The sequence below is a fragment of the Chroicocephalus ridibundus genome, chromosome 1, assembly GCF_963924245.1.
Source record: "Chroicocephalus ridibundus chromosome 1, bChrRid1.1, whole genome shotgun sequence".
Lineage (NCBI taxonomy): Eukaryota > Metazoa > Chordata > Aves > Charadriiformes > Laridae > Chroicocephalus > Chroicocephalus ridibundus.
The window spans coordinates 157,687,190-157,711,422 of NC_086284.1; the positions used below are offsets into that span (position 1 = coordinate 157,687,190).

At 41.1% G+C, this 24,233-nt stretch overlaps 1 protein-coding gene across 1 annotated transcript; it reads left to right on the plus strand.

Annotated features, from left to right (window-relative positions):
• The first annotated feature begins 1,289 nt into the window (after positions 1-1,289).
• MKRN1 (makorin ring finger protein 1) lies at positions 1,290-24,003 on the plus strand. The gene is made up of 8 exons (XM_063320158.1): positions 1,290-1,551; positions 9,294-9,422; positions 13,951-14,177; positions 19,646-19,881; positions 20,373-20,587; positions 21,276-21,386; positions 21,837-21,975; positions 22,399-24,003. Exons 1-8 carry the CDS (start codon positions 1,379-1,381, stop codon positions 22,609-22,611), a joined length of 1,443 nt encoding a protein of 480 aa, XP_063176228.1. The 5' UTR covers positions 1,290-1,378; the 3' UTR covers positions 22,612-24,003.
• Positions 24,004-24,233: the final 230 nt, after the last annotated feature.

Genomic DNA, 24,233 nt, shown 5'->3' on the forward strand with positions numbered 1-24,233 from the left:
CTGATCTCAGGAGGGAGGGAGCTGCTGCTCCCCACTATCAGTGCTGCATAGAGAATCAGATCAAGGCCTCTGTCTGATGCCAGCTCCTTATCTTGGGTGAAGGTTGGTCTTATACAACCGACCATGTTCATTCCCAAAAACTAAACATCTCTGTGCAAGGACCTCTGTCCACCAAATCCTGTGAAGTTCAGCTTTTGGCAATCTTTTTTTCTGATGCATACCTTTACCTTGGTTTGAAGACTGCTACAATCTGTACATATACTTCACCACCTTTTAGAGTTATGTTTGCCTAGGTCACGGCTCTGAATACTCCAGAAGATGCCAGAAATGCATTCACATTACCTCATTCTTCAGGTCATTCAAGGGCACGTAAGCCATTGTTTCAAGGCAACCTGAAAACAGATTTACCTCTTCTGACCTTTCTAGCGCACTTCCTGAAGTCCTGCCGTTCTGGGATGGTGTCCTACTGTCTACTTTTAGAACAAGTGCCTAATTTCAGGATTTCCTGAAGTGACTGATAGCTTAGATATGTTTTTTTAATACATTTTCAAAGAGATATGCAAAACATCAGTAACATTGCACTGATGGACTTCTCTTCACCTTGCCCCTTCATCCTTGCTTGTCACTCTGCCCTTCTGGGCCGTGTCTAGTACTTGGCATAAAACTCTTGGCAGCGGGAAGACAAGGACACGATGCAGACCAGGCAAACAGTAGTTTCCCAGCCAGGATTGGTGATGGCAGAAGGACGTGATGTTTCTCACCCCAAATTAGCATCACTGAGCTCTCCGCTGCCCTAGTGCCAATTTTCTGGGTCTGGGCTTTCGAGGCGCCACCGGCTCCGTCTTCTCCCCTCCCCCCGCCCCGCTGCAGCCGGCGCCACGTTGCCGTTACGTGTCCTGTGTCCTTCCCTCCAGGGCACGGCCCGTTTCCCGCCGCCGCCTCAGCCAGCCCAGTCGGCGCAGCCCAGCCCGCCAGACGGCCGCCTCCGAAGGCCCCACCCCGTCAGGCGAAGCGCTGCCGCTCCTCACCTCCGAGGGGGGAGAGGCGGCCCCTGAGGCCCAGCAGCCGGGCCACGCCTGGGCCCTGTCCCCGGGCCCAAGGCCCCAACAGACCGTTAAACTACTGAGGCGGCGCGCGGCACTAACCCTCCCCCCGCCCGGCACATTCCCGCCCGGACGTTCCCCTCCACCAATCGGAGCCACCGTTCGGCGCGGTGGGGGGGCGGGGCCCGCCCCGCGCGAGGAGAGGGGGCGGGGCCGGGGCTCGCCTCAGCCGCCCCGCCACCCGTCGCCGCCCCGCCCCGCCGCTCCCGGTCCGCTCGGCCGGAAGGATGTGCTCCCGGAAGTTCCGGTGCTGCCGCCGTCTGGGATAAACACTAATGGCGGAGGCGGTGGCTCTGGGAACAACGGCGGGCGCCGCGGCGGCTGCTCTGGGAACATCCGCCGCCGCGGCGGCGGCGGGAGCGACGGCCGCGGCCTTCGACTTCGCAGCGGTGCCGCCGCCCGTCGCGGGGCCGGGAGGAGGCGGCTGGACCAAGCAGGTCACTTGCAGGTACGCGCTGTCCGTAGTGGGAGTGGGAGGAAGGGCGGTCGCGGTCGCCCTTCGCACCCTCCCGCCCCCCCCCCCTTCCCCCGCGGCCCTTTTCCCTCAGCGCCGCTCCCCTCCCCTCCCCCTCCAGTCACGTACGCGCAGCGCGCGGCCGCAGCGCCCCCCTTCCCCCCCCCCCCCCCCCGCCCCGCCCGGCGCCCCGGGGGAGGCCTGCGGCAAACTGCGCAGCTGGCCCGGCCGCGCCGCGCCCCGCGGCGGCGCCCGGCGGAAACCGGCCACGGTGGCGGGCCTTGTGGGGGTTGTAGTGCGGCCCAGGCGGCGGCGGCCCGTTGCGGGAAGTGCCGGCCGGCGACGAGAGCGCTCCGGGCCTAGCGAGGCGGAGTCGGGCCCAGCGTGCCGGAGCCAGGCCCGCGGGCGGGGGGGTGGTGGTGCAGGCGGCGACCTTTCTTCTGCCCCTGCCTTACGGGAGGGTGTGTTCCCTGTGGCTCCGCCGTGCAGATGGCGTGTGGCCACCGTCCCGTTGCCATGCCGGCGGAGTTTGGGAGCAGCATTACTGGCTCCTTGTGAGGGTGCCGTGGGTCACTGGTTATTGTATGAAAGTATGTCTGCAGTGATTGGTGTGAAGGAGACTGTAGAATGGAAGTGCTGTAGCCGCGTTCCAGAAAATACGATAGAGCAGGAAATACAAAATGATTTAAGTTCTTGTCCATTTGAATAAAAAATTAAAAGTGGGAATGAATTCGTGATTGATAAGGCAATTATTTATTAAGCCAGAGAACGGGAATAAGTCACAGTAGACTGCAAAACGTGAGGGGTGCTGCTATTTGTGTTACGTTAAGATTCTGTATGCTGCGTCATTTTCTATTTGTAGTTTCCTTTAAACTGTATTTCTGAGAAATCTTTTATATGGGATTATGCAAATCATGCTGCATATTGCAGAGCTTGCCAGGTCGACTATTTTTAAACTTACACTGCCGGCCTGTTTGCAGGCTTAAAGGAATGTAAAACAGTTTTGTGAATATAGATATATTTTAGTCAGTTTATATGAAAGCAAGTGGTGATCCAATATTAGCATCCAGGAGCATCTCCTGATTCTTTTTTCTTTAAATTATTATGATTTTTTTTATTTAAATAAAGCTGTAAATTATGCTTAACTTGAATGTGTTTCTGGGCAAATACATTATCACTTAGAAGAAAAAAAGAACGTCCGTTGGGCAGAAAGGAAGAGGCTCTAGATCTTGATGTGAGATCTGTATTTTCCTCGTATATTTTTCCATTTGGGACAGTTGCAGATTCAAATAGCAGTATTAAGAACCGTCCCCTGGCTTTCACAGTTTGCTTGCCGTGTCTCTCTTCTGTGCTGTTAAGTATGCCCTGCAGTATTTAAAGCATTCCAGTTAACAGTTGAGAACTGTTTATTTTGGTTAATGCACTGTTAACGCGTCCATTTGAGGAGCACTGTTTCTCAGCTCTCTCTGAGTGCTTCTGCACACAAAGAGTTCTGCTTGTGAATAACCGGGTTAATATTTGATGCATGGTAGTTAAACTTGGGCCAGTGATGAGGAAATGGCCGGGAATGATGCTTAGCTCAGCTTTTAAGTGAGCTGCAAGGGTATAGGTTAGTGCTCCCTCTATACAGATTGCCTCATTTCTGAAGATCGAAAGGAGCAATTAGGTGAAATGGATTGGGGAGGGAGATACACACATCTCTCTTCTCAGGTAACAGACACAATCAATCAATTTATTGAAGACAGGGACTGCCGTTGTACAGAAGCAGTCAAGTTCACCAGTGTCATGCAGTGCACTGAGTCTGTCTAATGAATATATTTATTTACAAATGCTCAGGACTAGTGGGAAGTTAAAGCTACTCTTTTGTAACAGTTAATGTGCTTTAATGTGATCTTAAATAAAAATGAGGTCTCAGCTTTGGAACTAATGAACCTCTCCCCATTCTTAGTTCTTTTTAACTAAAGTTCTTTTTAACTAATCCTCACAGTTACCTCATTGCTTGCTCATTTACTTGTTTATTTTTAGTGGACCATTCAAAATTTCAGGCAGACTAGCTTTCCTTAGACTTTGAAGTGAAATTAACAATTTCGACTTGAGCTTCTGGGAATGTATGATAAGAATTTTGTTTTTCTAAGTTCGTTTTCAATAGGATGTATTCATATTCAAGAAAACACATTTCTTACTATTAAATCCTGTTTTACCTTCATAAATGAGCTTGAGGATTTAACTGTGAGATGAAGAGCTTAAGCTTCAAAATGCAGGTTTTTAATATAGTAGGTAGAGCAGTTCCTGTTTTGAGTAGTTCTGCACAATACTGCTGGTTTCTAGGCTGTATTTACTTGAATCGTCATATGGGTGGCAGTAAATGCTGTCTGAAAAACTTCTGGGAGATAGTAGTCTCTTCAGTAGAAGTGCTTTGCGCTTCATGGTTGGCTAAGGAATAGAACTGGAAGTTTTATAACTGGTAGAATACGTTCTTGCTGCTCCTTTGAATAGGTGATATGATAAATTGGTTGGCTAATGAATTTTATTATGCCAGTGTGATATCCTTAGGATGGATGATTGATATCGGAGAGTGAGAGACGCAATGACTAAGATGAAGGACTTTGATTTCTGCTAGATGTCTAGTTTTGCAGATGTTGCCCTTCTGCTTTTCTAGCAGCTAAAGTTTAGAAGTCTCACAGTGAAATGTAGGAATTCATCGTGTTCCTTAAGAGATGATGAAAAACAATTTTTTTGTGTTTCTTCTACGGTTTAGCAGTTTTCAAGGCTTTTCTGGTGTGTAATAATGTATAATATTTTAATCTGGAATAAACCACAGGGGATTAAACATTTACTTTGTAACTAATTCTTATTTAATATTTTGATCCTTTTTGTTATTGATACGTTTGAAGTAAGAAAAAGAATGGTGGTCCTTACCAAGTTCCTCTGTCCTTCCAGTTTCAGATGAATATGTGGTTTTATTGAGCAGTGGTACAGCCAATGCTTTTCTTCTAAAGACTTGATGCTGTTAGCTCCGGATATTTGTGCTTTCCAGATGTCATGCAATAATAGTTAAGGTCATCAAGTTGACGTAAATAGATTACATTTAAGTTGTTTGTTTAATAACTGAATGTAAACAAAACCCTTAGCAACTAATTGGTGTATTTTGTGAGTTGTCTACGTGTTTGTATCTTTGTTCTTTCTGAAAACCTAGATCAGGTATTTATCTGTCTTTTAATGTGAAGAATCTTTATCAGTAAAATATGCCTCCTTAATTCAGGGCAACACTAGTGATATGATGTGGAGTGCAAACCTCTTAAAAGCCCACCTTTATTGCCCCTTTCTTAGCTGCTCTCTTCTGGGTCCCCCACTAGCTTCTTGATGAAGGAGGTTATGGAGAAGAAGAGACAAGAAGATAAATGCTATTAAGACCTACTTTTTCTTTTTTTTTAATTTTCCTTTTTGTTAAGGTTATTAACTTATGTAGAATTTCGTCAGCCACTCACGTGGCTCAACGCCCACGTGCTGTGCAAGAACAGCCTGCCTAGTCTCTTCCTTGAGAATTCTCAGTCTCTGTATGGCACCTGAAGAAGCTAATGACTGCAGTCATTATCCTGAAGTTCCCTGTCTGCCAGTCATGGCAGTGTCTCAGTTTTTGAAGGAGGTCTGTTGCCAGGTGTGACTTTCTAATTCAGCAAAACCAGTAGTTTAATAAATGAAATGGGGTTACCTGAAAGCAGAATTAAGTGAGTCTTAAGTAAAGAACAAACCACACCTGAATAAGCAAACTCATTGCAGGCTTCAAAAGCTATGGAAAGAAATATTGTGTATTGATTTGACTAATAGGATTACAGGGTTAAAGACTTAATATATTGAAGGAAGCATCTGAAAGAAGCTGGTGCATATTCAGGATTTTGGACTGTACTTATATGTGTTTAACACTGCATTGTTCTTTTGATAAAGGCATTGCAAATTCTTCTTGTCCAGCTTATGGCAAGTAATAGAAGTAATATTCTAGCAGTGGAAACCAAAATCTTTGGTAGATTATTATACTTTAAAGCATTATGGAAATCAAAGTTGTTGAAACCTGGATAAACTTGAAAATTTTAAGTATTCTAGTAAATTAATAGTAGCACTTGTAACATCTCTACACCAGTTGGAGTTCCAGGGAGTTGGAGACATGATTAGCTTTGTGGCCTTGGACCAGTGTTTTCTCTGTACGTTTCCAAAAAATGCCCACTGGATCTTGTCTACAACTTGAGGCTTTTGGGTGTGCAAAGCCTGATCTCTATGACCTTAAGTACCCCATGAAAATCAAGATGTGCTATTTTGATCAAGGCATCCATAATTAGACATGAATTGAAACATTTTTCAGTGATAAAATGCCAGTGCAGGCAATTATTACTTCTGGGTGGTTCCGTATCTTGGTATCACTCATGTTTTGTGCAGTCATGCAATGAACCAAACTGGGGAGATGATCTGGGTTTGGAGCACAGTGAGTTCTCTGGTCTGGTTCCCCATGCAGCTCACCAAGTTATGCTAGTATATCTGAATAAGACAGACAGAGAGCACTGCTGCCAGAATAAGTGCTTTTTGGATGACAGCACCATAGACAGAGAAAATTCAGTTACATACTCGTCTTGATCTAGCTTTACTTTTTCAGATGAAGTGATATGTATTCTCTGAGTACTTGACAGAACACAAATTTTGGATATCCTTCTAAGTGTCGCTAAGTGAGGCAGGTAACTCATGTATTTCTCAGTTTTAAGGATCCTTTTTTCCTGTAACAAGAAACGAGGCTGGTATTGCTGTTGTGTAAAGTTACAGTTAAATTGAATACTCTGTGTGTGTAAAGGTCTCTCCAACAGAAGTCGTGTTACCTTTCACCAAAAATTTTTTCAACATGACCAAAGCATATCTTAGCCAAGCACTGCAGTTTTATATGTAAAATGTTAAATTCTTACCTGTTAGAATCTTACCTCTTGTCGGGGGGAAGAAGTTGGTATAATCCTTAGAGAAATACATTTTTCTCTTCCCACCCCAGTCCTCTTGTTCAAATGATGGTGAGTTTGCTGTGTTGGATTGCAGGCCTTTAAAAGTGACATGTGAATTAAATTGAGCTTGGGAATGTTTCAGGTTTGGGTTTTTTTCCCCCCCTTTATAGCCTACCATCTTGATGTGATGAATTGTGAAAATTTTCAGAATTATACAGAATCTTTGTTTGCAGAGGGTTTTCTAACATGAGCTGGGATAGAAAGAAAGGGACTTGAAGCTCCATTTCCTCTGTCTAACAAGCAGTGGGAGGGCCTAGTTTTGAGGCTTATGTATTTAGTATAAGTTATGTTGACCAAGTACTTTTTAACAGAAATCCTCGCTTCAGGCTGGTGCCTTTCTCTTAGTCACTTATTTCAGTCATAATGGTGTGCCAACACTTCGTTGGCTTAAGTAGCAGTGGGGCTGAGCAGTGATCTGATCTAGATTAAAAATAGCCATGGGGGCAGCAAAAGGAATGTCAGGTTGCATCTGAAGCTGTTTCCTGATCTGAGTCAGCAGGTGGCTATGAAATTGCATGCCCCAACACATGGGGGAAGCAATGCTGTGTGGAAATAAGCAAAGGGTGGAGATAACAGTTGTTAAAGAACAAACGTTTAACAACCTGAATTATTTTTTACCCTCTTGGTGTGACTCCCATTTCTTAAAACAAGCCAGAAATTCCAGTTATGTTCTGGTTCCACGAGTTTGTGGATTTTTGGCTTTGAGGTGGGTTTGTCTGTGGGTGTGTTGTGATCTTGAGTTGGGAGGTGTGTGTTTCTGATGGGTTTTTGGTGTGGTTTTTTTTTTCCTTTCCTTCTCCTCACCCCTAGTCCAGAGAGCTGGTTTTGGAGTGTGGGTTTTTTGTTGTGTTTTTGCAACACCCCTAGTGTGTGCTGGCATAGCTTTTTGTTCAGCCACCTGGCAAACCTGACTTGGGTACTCATCTCTCTGGGGAGAATGTCCTGCAGAGCCTCATCTGCTCTTACACCACCTAATTTTTATGTAGGACCACATTTCTTTTCTGGTTACTATGAGGCTGCAGTGTACAGACAGGTGATTGTTTTGAGTGTGAGTTGCAGACTGATGACAAGTGTCAGACGGTGGTTTATAAAACCACTTCAGATTTTTTGTTCATAGTACCTTGAATACACCACTGGTTTTGCACGTGGTGGGTTATCAGCCCTCTTAAGACTCATCTCAAGTTTTAATATATTCCTAGTACTGAATTACAAATGTAGCTCTGCTTATGTCCTTTAGTGAATTGTTCACTTTGATTTATCTGACTGCTTAAAAATCTAGCAGACCAAGTACCTATGCAGGACTTCATGCGATTTAACAGCTTGCCACCTTTTAAGTTAAGGAATATCGACTTGAACATGCCGTTTTGTGAAGAGCTATCCTAATCTTAGTTTGGGCTGCTGAAAGACGATCCTGCTGTTTCTTGTGCTGGCTGTACTGCTATGTGTCTGTGCTGTCAGCTGGTTGGAGGACCTGGTTCTGCTGGCTGCGTAGGTGTGGTAGTACCAATGCAAAGCGGTGAAAGTGTGTAAGAGGAGGAGGGCAGGGCTGCCCCTTTCAGCAGCAAGATAGGCTTAGAAGGGTATAATCTGCTTCTCAAGCTTCCCTCAAGTGGTGTTTTACAGGCAAGCAAAGAATTTGTATGAGACCTAAACCCGAACAATATTTTTTTTGTGTTTACCAGGTCTTGATATTTCCAAGGAATTCAGAGTTTGCAACTTGGTATTTGGGGCCCAGTGCTTCTCTTTCTAAGCTGAAGTGTTGGTAAATGTGTTGATGGATTCAGTTCTTCCATGACTGGTTTGGTGCGGGGTTTTTTGTTGGGTTTTTTTGTTGTTTTTTCTTGGCTAGTACTTCTGTGTTGATTGGGAAAGATGTACTTTCAGTTGTGGTTTTGATGTGAGCGTATTGAGCCTGAATAGTTACAGTGCCTTAAATTTAAAGATGCTTGTGTCTTCTAGGTTAAAACTTAAACTAAATAGAAAAATCACTGTTCAGTTTTCTTGAATAGCTGAATTTGAGGATGCTCAATTAAACTTGCATGACTTGACATGCTAAAATTTAGTAAATTATCCTCAAAAGCTTTGAAACTCTACAATTCTTTCAAGACAGGCAGCACAGTATTGAAGCTGGGTGCTTCTACTGATTATTTGGCTCCTACGGCAAAAACTAATATGTATGTTTTGTCAGATGTGATTATCCATCACAAGCATGTCTTTACATACTTGGAGAGGAAATTACTTTTGATTGAATTATTTACAAAGTCAAATAGATTTAAGCCCTCAGGAAACTTGTTTAGGGTATGGCTGATTTTGATTCTTGGATTCGGTGGTGGGCTTCGGTCGTGGTTTCTGTTGGTATCAGAACACAGGGACAAATTTTACTTGTAGCTCCTATCTGCTTTGTCCAAGATTCTTTCCCTTTGGTGTTATAGCCCAGGATAAAGTTTGCTTTGCAGGTTTTTTCAGGCTTTTGTAAGTGTAAAAGTCCCTAAATGTGAGGTGCAGTTCGCTTGAATAGTTAAGGGTTCATGTTTTTTCAGACGTTCTTATTTGTATGTTTATACTGGGATGTGGTCCCATGAGTCATTAGTGGTGTTCTTAATTCAGCATACCTTGATTTATAGAATAACTCATTATCCAAATACTCGGTTTACAGCTTCAGTGCTTCTACTTAATTCACAGTAATCTTCTGTCTTACAGATATTTCATGCATGGAGTTTGCAAGGAAGGAGACAACTGTCGCTACTCCCATGACCTCTCCACGAGTCAGTCTGTCATGGTGTGCAGGTATTACCAGCGAGGATGCTGTGCTTACGGAGATCGCTGCAGGTAAAGAAATGCCGTTGGCCATCCTGTAGGGGAGTAATTTCACTCTGAGTCCCCGAGTAGAGAGCTCACAGAGAGGCAATAAATCTTACAAGTGTTCTCCTCTTCTGTTGCAACTTCAGAAATATATAAAAATAGATTCTTTTCACAAACTGCCTTCTTTTGGTAAATACTATAGTGTTTGCTTTGCTTTGCAAATAAATAAGCAAAGGCAAGGCAAAAAATCTAGTTTTCATAAAAGTTCTTGTTGTCAGGGTATGGGGTGGGTTTTGTTTATTAATAACATGAGTAGATGATTTAATAGAAATCTGAGGCTACATTCAGGCTAGCTGAACTGATGGAACTGAGTTCATTTGGTAAGTGGTCATGAAAGCCTGAACAGGTAAGAGTTTTTTCTTTTTCCCCTGATTGCACGTGTGTCTTCAGGAATTGCTTCTCTGTGAACTGCCATTTTGAAAAAGTAGCTGGAGTGTAGTCATGTAGGTTCTAAAATGCTGCCTGTACAAAATGGTTGTACATCATGAAAATATAGTATGAGTTTAACCTACACCCCTGAAATTCTTAAAAAGAAAAAAAGTGTGAAAGGGATGCTTTCCTAACGTAGCAAAGCTTTACAAAGGAGTAGGGGTGTTTGCATTGTCTTAGGTTCACTTTATTAAAAATTATCAGGAGTTCTAACATTCTGTCTTGTTGCAGCTGTAATGCATGATGAAATATTCGCATCATGACTTCATATGGTAGTTCAGAGTTAGTTTTACTTTCATATTTAATATATGGTTACTTTGTTTAAGAAAGATAACAAAAAGAAGCCTTCTATCTGCCAGTGTTGCTTTTTTGGTGATGTAGACCAGTGCTCTCCAAAATTTTGATCTCACACACCATCAGTAAAAAATTTTTGAGCACTCCCAATATATATTTATTTATAGACTATGGATATATACTACTCATGTACATTATAAAACATACACAAAAATAATAATTTAAAAAATACATAATAAAGATGGAATAAACAATATTTTATAAATATTTTATTAACAGTCCATAACCATTTTTGCTCTAAAGCCTTATTAGTAATAATATTTTTTTACTGACAGTAATTTTGATTAAATATGCTTCATTATTTTTTGAAATCTGAGTTTAACATCTTGTAATGCAGCATTTTGAAGGCCACATTCTAAGTTCAGTTTATTTTAGTACTTAGTTTTAATGGCTGTCATAGCTGAAAAAGATAATTCACAAAGTTATGTAGATCCAAAAGGAAGAATTGTATTGTGGGCTGCACTTACCTTGCATGATAGTAATTTTTCAGTCCTATCCACCAATTATGCAAAGATTTTTGTTAAAATTTGGCTATTAAATTTCCATCTTCCTTGATCTCGATGAGCTCTTCTTGCAGACTAATTGGAAGGTGTTGAATTTTTATATTTTTAACAATTGGGTCCAAAATCCACTAAAACTCTTTGGAAGATTTCTAAATATGTAAGAGAATTCTGTTTCCAAGTTCAAGTGTACAAGACTCGAGGGTGTTTTTTTTATAGCTGATGCACTTGCATCATTTTTGGCAACAAAATCACATAATGGTGGAAATGTTTTGGGGCAGCTGTTTTCAAAATGCTGTCTCCATACTGCAAGTTTCTTTCAAAAAGCAGTTACTTATTCTTAAAACATCTTTACCTTGAAAGAACAGATTGAGTGTGTTTTATTTTTTTTGAAATTATCTGTCATTGTGGTAAAGGTCAGCCAATTTGGAAGACTTGTCGCTTTGTGAAAGAAAAATGCATAACTCATCTTTGACAACTTTTAAGCCCTTTACTACAAGATAACCAGCAAACCTCTGTGTGGTACAGAAGACTTTCATGGTTGCTCTCTATCTCATAACAAAGTGTTGTAAAGATTTGACTTTTTAAAGGTCTCTTTTTTTTTTTTTTAATAAAATTAACCGTATTGATGACACTTTGTGTGATTCTGACTCCATCTTTGCTACAATATCTTGCTATGAAGGATGTATAAATGAATTTCTGCTGTGGTGCTATCTCTGTAAACTTACTCTGGAATCTTTTTTTTTTTTTAATATATTCTAGTCAATGCAGTGGCTCTTTCAGTGTTACACTTGCACAGTTTTTCCGTAAAACATTGTTCTTATTAAAGAAGTCACTGTTGAGAATATATCTTGTCCAGCACATCATTTTGTCTGTATTAATGAAGTAATTTGTTGAGAATATATCTCTTTGGGTACATGTTTTCTTTAGTGGCTCACAAAAAGTACTACTTTGTGTATTTCATTATTAAACCAGAATCTAGCAAATATCAGAAGCTGAGACATGTTAGACACATCTGTACATTCATCCAGCTGTGCAGCAAACTTCTCATGCTGTGAAATTTGTTCTAATACTTGTTTCTTCAAAACTACAGTGTGTTTTCTGTGTGTTTCCCAACAGAATTTGCTGACAAAGGAATGTGTTTTACTTTGTCCCCATACTGTTCCCATGTGTTATTTCAGTCATTCTTACCACAGCAGGAAGAATAAGTGGTCCAGTGGTATGGGGCTTTTTGTCTTTCGCTATTATGCAAGAAGCCTCAAAAGAGGCTTCTAAACATGTATTGTGAAGTTTTGTAAAGTACTGGGTTGAGCATCATGTGACTTGAAACATCTCTGAAAAAATTGTAGAGGTTTGTCCTCATGTTCTGGATGTTTAGATTTTTAATGTCTTGCTAATTGTGGTGGCTTCATACTACCATTAGATAATACCTCAAGACACATTATACACTGAGGGCAAGGTTCATCATTAATAATAGTGGATGTAAATCCATATTTCAAATAGCAGTCTTGGTAATCTTGATTTTCTTTTTTTTCTTTTTTTTTTTCCCTCCCCCTCTCCCCCTGAAGTTCTTTGTCAGATCTGTTTAGGTTGGCATTGTCTTTACCTTGCAATGTGGCTGATGAAGAGCTCATAGTAGGAGTAGGAGAAGCGTTAGCTCTGACATTTTCTTGTTGTTTGCTTTTGCTCACGTCAGTATTGTCTTCAGTCCACAGTTTATTTGCAGGAATCTTTTTAAGCCACTTGTTCATTTTATCAGAGTTGGTTTAGGTAAAACAAGATAATATAATCTGTCAGTCCATTAATTGGGCACAAGCAAACTGCATTGTGTTGCAATATGCTCAAAGTGAACAAACAAGTGAGGGTGCCACTGTCATCCCTGCTGTGTGGTAAGACACCTTGCGCATACTGTACATGGGACCCTCTGACATATAGACCGAGGGAGGACACTGCTGTCAATCTGTATGTTAAATATTAGTAAAACTTAATTTCTTTTTTTTTTTAAAAAAGACAAGAAGTTCTAGTATCTTCTTACTGCATCCCAGTGTGTTGTCTTGCTCACCTCATAGGGTGCTTGCATACCACTTCGGGAGCCACTGATGTAGAGGTCTGACGGCTTGACTTTCAAATTCATGCTTCATAGCTTCTTTAGAATTTCAAAGCTGACATTTGGTTGGGAGGATCTCTTTAATATGCAAGAACTGTGACACTTTGTTTTCAATCTGACACAAGGTAAATGAATCACAGTTTTAAAAGTTTTGTATGATCTCAAAAAACTCCCTCCCTTTGTCCTTGCAATTAGTTAGCAAATATCTTAAGACTTCAAAGGTACACCTGTAATTTATTTTCCCATGTAATCTGCTAGGTACTGGAAGGCAGATTTTTGAGGGAAATGCTGCTTTCCTGTTGTTTGTGGGTGGTAAGGAACAAAGTGTGCTGAGCATCTTTTTCCACAGTAAGTTGAAAGGGGCATTAGAAATAACTAGAAATTCCAGATAAAACTTGAATGAGGCAAGATGCTCAGCTACAGAAAAAGAATCATTTATGTTGGTGGGAATCTCTGGAGCTGTGCTGAAGGCAGAGCCAGCTTAGGTCAGGTTGCCTAAGGGGTTGTCCAGTCGAGTTTTAATTATCTGCAAGGATGAAGATCATGCAGCCTCTCTGGGCACTTATTCCAGTGTTTGACTACTCTTACAGTGAATTTTTTTCCTAATACCTAATTGTAACTTCCCATTTTGGACTTGTGTCTACTTACTGTCATCCTATCGCTGTACCTATGAGAAGACTCCGTCTACATCTTCCCTGTGGCTTCCCACAAGGCAGTTGAAGACGGCAGTATCTGCCCTTACTCTACTCTTTTGGAAGCCGAATGAGCTAATTTATCTAATTCAGTAATACCACATATGCATAATAGGCACGTGACCGGTTTTGGACATAATTGAAGTTCATTCTGTGTGAGTTAAGTATTGTGCATGCTGCTCCATAACGTCCAAAATCATGGAGTATCTTCTGTTTCCTTAAGCAGTGCTGAGAGATGACACAAGTGGAAGCATGTGTCTATAAAGGGTCATCAGTGTCTTTCTGTTCCAAGCCTAGGTCCTCCTTACAAAAAGTGTGTTTACATCTAAACCAATTTATTTCCAATACCTTGGGCTGCTTTATGGCGGTATTTTTTTTGTGAAGAGTTGACGTGATGCGTTTTAACTTTTTAGATATGAACATACCAAGCCACTGAAAGAGGAGGAAGTGACTGATTTGGATCCAGATGAAAAAATCTATCCCTCAGTATCCTCAGACTTCATGTTACTCCCTGAAACATTTGAAGAAATTATTGCTGAGATAGAAGATGAAAATGCAGATCTGGCAGCTGCAGGAGTAGGAGCTGAAGACTGGGTGAATGCTGTAGAGTTTGTCCCTGGGCAGCCATACTGTGGACGTGGTAAGCTGATCATGGGATAACAGTAAATTTCTGTGATGGGTCAACAGTTTCAATGTAGTGCATTTATTTTAATGCTTTTGGTTTTGTTGAGTACAGCTATTCATATTTATTAATCACTTCAAGTGATCTATCCTTAACTTATGCTTGAATTTTCTGATGTGAATAGTCGGACTGTTCCATGTCAGTTACTACTGCTGTCCTGATGATCTGAAACCAGGTATACTTTAAGACAGTCTCTGCATAACTGGCTTCCCCTTGTTGTGACTCTGAATGACTTGGAGAATCTCTTTCTTTGAAGTTTTAGTTTGCCTGTGTGATGGGAGAAGAAAATACTGCTGATGCAATTAATATTACTACTCTGGAAAGATAATCTGCTGCCTTTTGGTTTTGGGTTTTTTGTTCATTTGTTTGTTTTGAGTTATTTTGCAGTTAAAGGTTTTCCAGTGGAGATACAGATTCATGTAGAATGAATTGAAGCCTCATGCTTGCTTTCATGAATCCCATGGCAACTCAGACTAGAAGCTGAAAATCATTTATTCTGGTTACCTTTCTGAGGCTTGACTTTCTAAATACTGTGACAGCTCATGTTGAGAATGAGGTTGAAGAAGCTCATCATGTGGGACCAGACTGTTAAAGTAGCATACTTGTCATCTGCTTTCCCTGCAGAAATATAGCACAAAGACTTAAAATTTAAGTGAGGAGCAGGCTGAAGATGTTTACTTTAGCATAATTTCTGATCTTTGCTGCTTTAAAACTGAAGGCTTATGGCCATGAGTACTCAAATAATTGTTTGAATCCAAACAATTGTGTCCAGAGACTTTGAACTTGTTATACAGTGCTCAGACTTACTACTTTATCTCCACAGCTTTTCTCAGATCTGGAAAGAGAATTACTTTCTCAGTGTTACAGGGTGTTCCTGGAGCCTGCTCTGATCTGATTTGAGGAAGGGTGAAGAGGAAAGGGGAATGGTCAAGTGACGTTGACATTTTGCTAGTGTTGTTGAGAAGTTTGGTTATGGAATTGTGTGGTGTATCTGTGATTTGGGTATAGTCAAAAGGAATGAAAACTTGTCTTCTAGCTGTTAATATGTTACCTTACTGTCATAAAAGATACAGTTTCTGTGTTCATTGAGATAAATGATACCTTTTTTAAATCTTTTAATCAGAATAGAATAATTTAGTTTGGAAGGGAACTCTAGATTTAATCTAGTTTGTTTCCCGCTCACAGCAGGATCAGCTACGTCAGGTTGCCAGGGGCTTTGTTTAGTTGAATCTCTGTCCTCGGAGATGGATATGCTATAAGCTCTGAGCAGCCTTTGCAGTGTTTGACTTCTTTCACATGGACAAGCTGTTTAATAGTATGTATTTGGATTTTCCCTGCCTCGCTTGCCTTCTGTCTCTAGTCCTGTGCACATCTGAGAAGAGTCTGGCTCTGCAGTTTTTGGGTTTTTTCCTTTCCATTAAGTAGTTGAAGATAGCAATAAGATAGCTTCTTAAGCTGAACAAGTCCAGTTTCCTCAGTCTCTTTTCATGGGCTTCAGGCCCCTTAATGGCTGGGTGGCCCTCCACTGGAATCAATTCATTGCTAGTTTGAACAGCCAGAGATCTTTTAAATACACCTACTCCTTATAGGAGAGCTGGTGCTTTCTCCTAAATTCCTGAAGTGTAAGGGCATTTCATTGTACCTTTAATTCAGTTTTACTGAAGCAGTTCCTCTTTCTAGGGGGTCAGGCTTATTTTTCATGGAAACTTGTGCCTGCCACAGATTAAGTTAAATAACATTATCTTCTCTGAATCTTGTTCCAAATTCTCTGTTTTGTATCCTTTGAAATTCAATGTATTTTAATGTGTAAACATACTCGGCTGTTTGTTCTGAACAGTGCTACATGATGCTAATTCACATGGTGACTTCTTAAAGTCTGTGATTCAAAAACTTTACTTTTCTGCAGCCCCTGTCTTTATTAAGCTATAAAAATGAAGACCCTTGCTTTAGTGATCAGGAAGATGTGTGCAGTGTGTTGCATAGTGTGCACTTTAAAAAAAAAAAAGCCTTAGAGATTATTCGTTTCAAGTGCCTGGAGAAATGTACAGGTACTTGGAAACTTTAAAATGGAACCTATTTGTCAAGATTAGCTAGAAGCATTTGTGTTTTAAATTCTTACAGATGCTGGAGATTCAGGGTTGCCAGTTTAACCATGCGTAGCTTGGGCTTATAATGCTCGTCTTTTACTATGAGGCAAGACATTCTGCTAATGCAGATAATTCTCTGATTTGGGACTAAACCTGACCTCAGGGCCTAGCGAAGAAAATAGTGACGATTCTTCAGATATTCACTTGTTTGATGTACAGATGTATCACGTTTCTGTATTCTGCTGCTGCTGTTCTAGAATAATTGAGGGAGAGTAGAAAGGCAGAAATATGAGACGTTCTGCATTGAGTGGCTGTTTCCTGCTGCTACAAGCACAAAATGTGTCCCAGAGTGAACACAGGTGGTGTGTGAACTAAAGGCAATGAAGTTTTTTCACTAGTATGAATTTAACCCTGTTGACTGACATGGGCAGTGAGAAGATAGAGATTGGGTCCACCTACTGGAGAGCAGTGGTTTTGAACAGCAGACAGTACATGTTTACTCTCATGGAGTAAATGTTACTCTGAGGGATGTTTCATTCAGAACTATGGAGGGAATACAGTCTCGTGAGTTTCTCTAATTTTGCTTTCAAATAGGAAGCAAAATTGTAGCAGATAGTGCAGTAGATACAGGAGATATGCATGCAGGGCTTTAGGCTGTGGAAGCTTGCGATATTCAGAAATGGAAATACTAATTTGATCTTTATTTCACAGAAATACAACTCTTACTGAGGGGAAGTACTGGGACAGCACAGAAGGCTGGGACTAGAAAACTAATGTCACTTTTAGCACGTTTTTCCAAGTACCCAGAGCTGTTATTAAAGATTGACATTGATAGATCTTTATCTTGTTGTCTAGGTGTCTTGTCAGTAGGAACTGGTTATACTTCTTTGTGCAAGGATGGTATTGTGGACTGGGCTGGAATTTAGTAGCTGTAGTGTGCTTGTTGACTTTAAGTAGTTGTAGTTGTTGTTGTTGGTTTGTTTTAAGTAATAACTCTTACTTTTTTTGTGCCAAGATGTGAAACTCTGCTCTCTCCTGTGGACCAGCATAGTAAATATAAATGGGTTTCTAAGTCAGTCTCTGGAGGGGTAAGACTTCAAAGCCTTTATGCTCAAAGAACCTGAAGTAAGAAGTGTGTTGTGTGTGTGGCTTTTGTGTTTGTGGCTGGTTTTTTTTTTTGTTTTGTTTTTTTTAATGACTAAAACCCTTACTGAATAAAGTTTTGGCAAAAATTATCCTTGAGAGGAATGCAGGTGACTCTGGAAAATTTTTCTGTTAAGAGAAGCTTCAAATGTGCCTCTCATTTCAAAGTATGCATTTTCCAGGGGTATAGGATTGCCTTAAGTAAATACTGTCTTGCCAGCCCCATTAAAAGAAGTGGAGGCAATTTGATTCCTTTAAAACGCAGCTGCGTTTGTCGGTCTAGTAGCCTTCTGCCCATCCATACTATGATCTCTATGATCTATTGAACTTCCTTCCTTCAGTAAGGGTCAAACAAGATGTCAGAAGTCAGGTGAATCAACTAGGTAAAAAACATGTAAAAACATTAACTAGAAAAAAACCTGGCAAAAATGGCAGTTGATGGAATACAAACTGACTAGTGATTGTGACTTTGGAAGTGGAGACCATGGATTTCAAACCTGGGGGATGTGTGTTCAATTAATAAGTACAAATTGTCATATTATATTCGTCTGCTCAGAAGAGTAGGTAGAGCCTTGTGTATGGTTACTTGTTACTTTTCTTGGTGCCGGTTCATTAGAACTCATGGGGAAGAATAAGTAATGAAGATTTTTTTTGTCGGGAATCTGGTACTGAAAAATGAGCAGGTTGACAATTGACTTGTTATTCTGTCACTCGCTGGCTTTTGAAAAGTATGTTTCTAGCAAACAGACTGGTCCAAGATCAGTGCAAGTGACCTCTTAAAGTAAGAGATTGTTCAAGAAGCAGACTTGAACTTATTTTGAGAGCTGATATTTTCCTATGCTAATCTTCAGTATTTGCTTATCCCCCAAAACTGTGAGCTCTCAGGGACCTGCTTTTTCTTTATGTCCAAAAGCTAGCAGGGTGATTCATGTTTATTGTATCTCTTTGCTCCGTGGGGATGAAAGCTGTGTGAGTGTGCAGCCTGTGATTCTTCTTGAGAAGGAGTCTGACTTTTACTGATCCAAGTATGCCTTTGGTAGCTTTTGCTTACTTCTCCAAATCTAGTGCTTGAGCAGCTCATAAAAGTTACACTTTCTTATAGCACAATGACTCTTTATTTTTGTAACAACTACTTGTTACGCAAATGAAGTCCAGTTGCTCCTCTTCTTGGTGTTTATTTTGAATATAGGAATACTTTGTTGTTCCCCTGCATCTACTGTATCTTCAGTTTCAAACTGACTGCTTTTGTCTTGTAACTTAAGTTTATCATTGTGCTTATGTAATGATCTCAAAAGGCTGTTTGGCTTGTGGTGGCACAGACAAGAATATGTTCAAGAGGTACAGGGGGAAGTGTTAAGCTGAAGCTGTCTAAATGGGGAAGAGAAATTAATACAGATTTCAGTTCAATTTAGAATTAGGCAAGGGAATTTACTTAGCCAGGATTTTGCAAAACTGATGGCTAGCTTAGAATGCAATGAAAATGCCCTGAATTTCAGTTTCTTAAAGCTAGGTTTACGTGTCTGACTGGTAGATTGGATATCTGTGTAGGCTAGGGGTTTTGGCAAATAGCTAGAATACAGTTAGTTTGGTGAGAGGTGTGGACACCTCATACAGATGCATGGGAATCTAGAAGTGAAAGTCTGTTGTTCAGGCTGAACAACAAAATACTAATTAACCTGCACATAAGGAACTGCTGGTGTGGTGTTCCCATATTAGCATTTTATTATGCTATATATTATTTATACACCTTCGTTGCTTCAGCTGCATAATTTCTGGGAAAAAGCCTGCTAACTTTTGCCGATGTGGAATTGATTCTCAAAGCAGTGAGAGACTTGTAACCTTATTTAATTGTTGCTGCACCAGAGTTCATATAAAAATGTACTTGAGCTGCTGAAAACTAGTGAGATTTTTCTAGTGTGGACTTAGCCTGTAAATCTGAATATGACCACTGAAACCTTGATAGCTTTAGTCTTGTCTGGGTTGAAGAATGAAGAAATTGGTTGTGTTTTCTTGAGTGGGAAAAGAACTGTTAGTTTGGGTTGAGGGTTTGTGAAACTTGGACTGAAATGAACCTTGTTTGTTTTTATAATTCTCTTTGGATAATGTGAGCAGGGTTACCCAAAGATTACTTTGCATTCAAACAATGTATTCTCTAAATCTGAATGTATTGCTTACTGTCCTTAATCTTGTTCCCAGCTGCTCCTTCCTGTGCCGAAGCACCCTTGCAGGAATTGCAGGAAATGGTGATTGAGGAAGAATATGAAAAGCAGCAAGCAGATGTGGAGATAAAGAAAGAGCTGTGTCCCTACGCTGCAGTAGGAGAATGTCGTTATGGAGAAAACTGCGTGTATATCCATGGGGATGTGTGTGATATGTGTGGACTGCAGGTCTTGCATCCAATTGATGCTGCACAGAGATCCCAGCACATAAAGGTAGGAAAACAACTGTCTGGTGTTAAACAGCTTTAAGTTATTGCTTCCTACCTCCCTGCAATCACTTGTCACTAATTCCCTTTCATTTGAAGATGCATCCAGGTCAGGCAGTGAATGAAGTTCCTGTTGTAAACTGGACCGTTTCCTGTCAGGGCCATATTCAAAAGCAGCTGGGTTTCCTTATCTGTGCTGGCAGAGCAGTCTGCTTAAAATACTAAAGCTTTGTTCTCTGCCTAGTAAAACCGGATGGTCTTTCAGATTGCCTTTCTCATGTTTAAAAGCAATGTCTGAAGAAAGTTTGAACTCTGAATTGATTGTTCCCTGCTATCTGAGTAAACTTTTTTTTAGGATAAAGATTTTTTTTTTTTAAGCTTAATTCTACTCCATGCATTGTGCAAAAGAGCAGAGTTAAACTGATCTTAAAACCCTGCTTAGAGTTCACCAGGTGACAGGTTGTCTCTGTAGTAGTTTTCTTTGTCTCTCCTTTTCAGTCTTGCATTGAAGCTCACGAGAAGGACATGGAGCTTTCATTTGCCGTCCAGCGTAGTAAAGACATGGTGTGCGGGATATGCATGGAGGTGGTGTATGAGAAAGCTAATCCTAGTGAGCGCCGCTTTGGGATCCTCTCCAACTGCAGCCATACTTACTGTCTCAAGTGCATCCGCAAGTGGAGGAGTGCTAAACAATTTGAGAGCAAGATTATAAAGTGAGGCACTTTCCCATTTTGATTGTGCTTTGTTACTATGGAAGAACTTAGTAACTTTTGACAACTTGCAACAGACTTCCAGATGCAGGCTGCACAGAGACTGCATTTAATGCATACTAACTTTGGTTTGGAAGTGAAATAATTGTTAGGGATAACATTTACGCTCTGATTTGGTTAATATGGATTAAGTTTGCAAAACTCACTTAATGGTAGAAGATAACTTTCTCTTATTTAGTAGCGTGTTGTCCAATTGTTACTGTTAAAGTGTTGGACACCCAGCCAGGAATCTGAAAACAGATTAACCAGTTCAGAATGTACGCTTCTTAATTCATCACTACCCTAGTTCATTAATAGTTGGCAAAACATTTCTCCATTTAAAGACTGTTTTAAAAAAACAAAGTTCCAATCAAATAAATACAGAAATCAAGCCAAAATAAATTTATTTAATTCTAAAGGAGTCTGTGTGAACTGTTTTTTCAAGCTTTTGTCAGACCAGCTGCCATTTAGTTCTTGAAGAAGAGAGTTCAGGTTATCCTCATGTGTAAGAGGGAATCTAGATTGAAAAGCCCATACACAAGTGTGTGGGTACAATGCATCTTTAAAGACGGATATATGCCATGACTTCTTATTATAGGCAAGAGAGGCCCTGTAATGTGGAATTTTGCAGCACAGTCTGTTCATTCCCCAGGTCCTGCCCAGAATGTCGGATCACATCTAACTTTGTCATTCCAAGTGAGTACTGGGTGGAGGAGAAGGAAGAGAAGCAGAAACTCATTCAGAAATACAAGGAGGCAATGAGGTATGAGCACTGCAGCCTTTTCTCAAGTTGAGACAGCAGAGATAAAGGCATTCCTGGAGAAGGGTGTTGATATAAAGCCCTCTCACACCTCGTTTCCACCACTACATGTGAAGTGCGTCCTTACCTATCTGCTCACAATTGCATGCAGCCATACAGTTGCGAAGCTATCCCTGTGTTCTTTGACCTCAATCTTTCCCTTCTATGCACAAAACACTGGTGGTGTAGCCATAAGGTAGTACGAGCTTGTGCGCTGCGACCCGTCAGTGTCCCTATGCATGCATCGACCCACACAAGTTGTGTAGTACACTATTTCTGCGTGTAGGTGTTACACTGACAAAATACCTTCAGCTCCAAATGGTACCTGAGATCCTTTTGGACTGCAGGTAAATGCAGTTCTGAAGTCTGGTTGGGGCTTGCTGTGAGTAAGGGTTGCGGTATTTTCCTTTCCAGCAACAAGCCATGCAGGTATTTTGACGAAGGCCGTGGAAGCTGTCCATTTGGAGGAAACTGTTTTTACAAGCATGCATATCCTGATGGCCGCCGAGAGGAGCCACAGAGACCCAAAGTGGGAACATCAAGTAGATACCGGGTCAGTGCTGCTGTTTTTTGTCTTTTCTGTACAGAGAGAGTGCAAGAGGGGTGTGCGTTAAATCAGCTGCATTGAGAAGAGGACAGGGAAATGTTGACTTTTTTTTACTTCTGATGGATCTGCGTAATGGTGAATTTGAAGGAGGTGATGGTCTAAAGTTTGTGAATGCTGGAGGCCAAGATGGAAAGAGTGGATTTAAAAAACTTTCCTAGTACACCAACATATTGAAGTACAAATGTTGAGCAGCATTAATAGGGGTGTGTAAGGGTAAATTCTACTGGAGGTCAGTATCTCCCTGAATGAGAAAATGTGGTTTCTTGTATGTCAGAAAGCATGCTGGGGGCTGAACCTTGTCAACCTCTGGGAAGACTCCTACCTTGTACCACTTGGTCACCTGGGTATATACTTGTGTTCTACTTGCAGGCCCAGCGGAGGAATCGGTTCTGGGAGTTCATTGAGGAGCGAGAGAACGGTGATCCGTTCGAGACCGATGAGGATGAGGTGGTGACCTTTGAGCTCGGTGAGATGTTGCTTATGCTGTTGGCAGCAGGAGGTGACGATGAGCTAACGGATTCCGAGGATGAGTGGGACTTGTTTCATGATGAGCTGGAAGATTATTACGACTTGGATCTATAGCACCTGTCAGTGGAGTGTGGACTGTCGTCTTGGCTTCAGGCAGTAGCTATTACCTGTGGTGTTGTGGCAGTGCCTGTGTTTCTCCTAGGCAGGCCGATCAATTCCAGGTGCTGTTGTAATAACTTTTACCCAGGGTCTGTCTCTTCCCTTCCCATCCCCTCCCACCCCAGGAGTGTTGTTTTTCCTCTGTTTAAACAAATAACAAGAAATAAATCTTTAAAATGTTAGTTTTTGTAAAAATGAATTTAACTGTCAAACAGTTAGCTTAGGTTTGTTGCTTCATCTGTGTACCCAACAGAGTTCACCCAGTTCCAGGGTTAAAGTGTTTACAGGACTTCCACACTCATTTTGAAGAGCCCAGATACAAAAATGAGCGGTGGCCATGCAGTGGGGATGTAAATTGGCTGATGGCCTTTTTTTCTGTCTTTGTACCAATATTTCTGACTTTCAGGCCAGATACAAATACTCTCTTTCTGGCATCAGCTCCGTTCCAGCCCCCTCATGTACACATCTTCATTTGTGATTTTGGTCTCTTGTTTACTTGCACATTACTATTACTACTGTGTAACCAGAACCAGGTGTGAACGTTCTGGGTTTTTACTGTGTTTAGCATGAAAGGAAAATGTCTTTGTGAAAGGAGAACTCTCTATGTGTATATACAGATAAATGTAGAGTTGGACCTCAAGGATGGGGAGACTCTGTGTAAGTTAAAAATAACAAAACCATCTTTCATCCCCTCTTGGTGCATGAAGTCTAGCCTCCAATTGGACATGAAACTGGTTTAGTGGTCTCAGCCCAGTCTGTGGCAGTGATCTTAACTATTGCTTAACTTAATAGATAGCACTCCCTAATACACCAGCTCTCTTTCATGTGTATGATTAGGGTTGTCCAGGAGCAGAAATCCGGTTAGCCAAGGTAGGGTCAGAGGAATGACAGAGAGAGGCCCCTTTAGCTTTATTGCTCTGTAAGTTTTAGAACTTGGTGTAACCACTTAAGCTGTGAGCTTCGCTAGGAAATTGCTGTGCCTCTCAGCTGGTTCGAGGTAGACATGCCTCTCAGCATCTGAGTTGGGCAGGTTGCCTGGTAAAGCTCTTCAGCTTATATGAGTTACTGCTTACAAAGGCAGTCATGCAGTTTCTGGCTGTAATTTGCATTGAGAAATTACTTTGCCACCAAAGCCCCAGCACAGGAATTTTAACCTTGCATTACATTATTGCTGTTTTTTATTGACTCGTGGATGCCCCGTGATCTGTTCTCCTGCTGCTCTTGTCCCTTAGACTGCCTCTCCTTTCACTTTTAAATGGAATGAGAAATTGTTCTGAGGTCTATAACGTATTGTTTTGCAGCTGCCTTTTGTAAGAAGCACTTTTCCCAAATAAAAAAAATCAAAAAAAGTGAAACAAAAAGTCTGTCTGTTCTTTTAAGTTTGAAGCTTCTGTTTCAGCTTGATTGATTATTTGTGTGTGTGTAAATATAAAGGCATTTATGTCACTTAACTCCTGCAGAATAATGTCACGCTAACACAGAATTTTAACTTGGTTATAACCTTTCCAGCAAAGAGCCTGTAATGTAAGGAAGGCATTTTGAACAGACAGCTGAGACAATTGAACTGCTGAAGGAAT

Bases quoted from the DNA above. Each gene is read 5' to 3' on its own strand.
- MKRN1 (XM_063320158.1), top strand. From the start codon at position 1,379: ATGGCGGAGGCGGTGGCTCTGGGAACAACGGCGGGCGCCGCGGCGGCT. The intron at 9,423-13,950 runs GTAAAGAAATGC...TTAACTTTTTAG, and splicing joins GCTTACGGAGATCGCTGCAG to ATATGAACATACCAAGCCAC. The intron at 20,588-21,275 runs GTGAGGCACTTT...TTCATTCCCCAG, and splicing joins TTTGAGAGCAAGATTATAAA to GTCCTGCCCAGAATGTCGGA.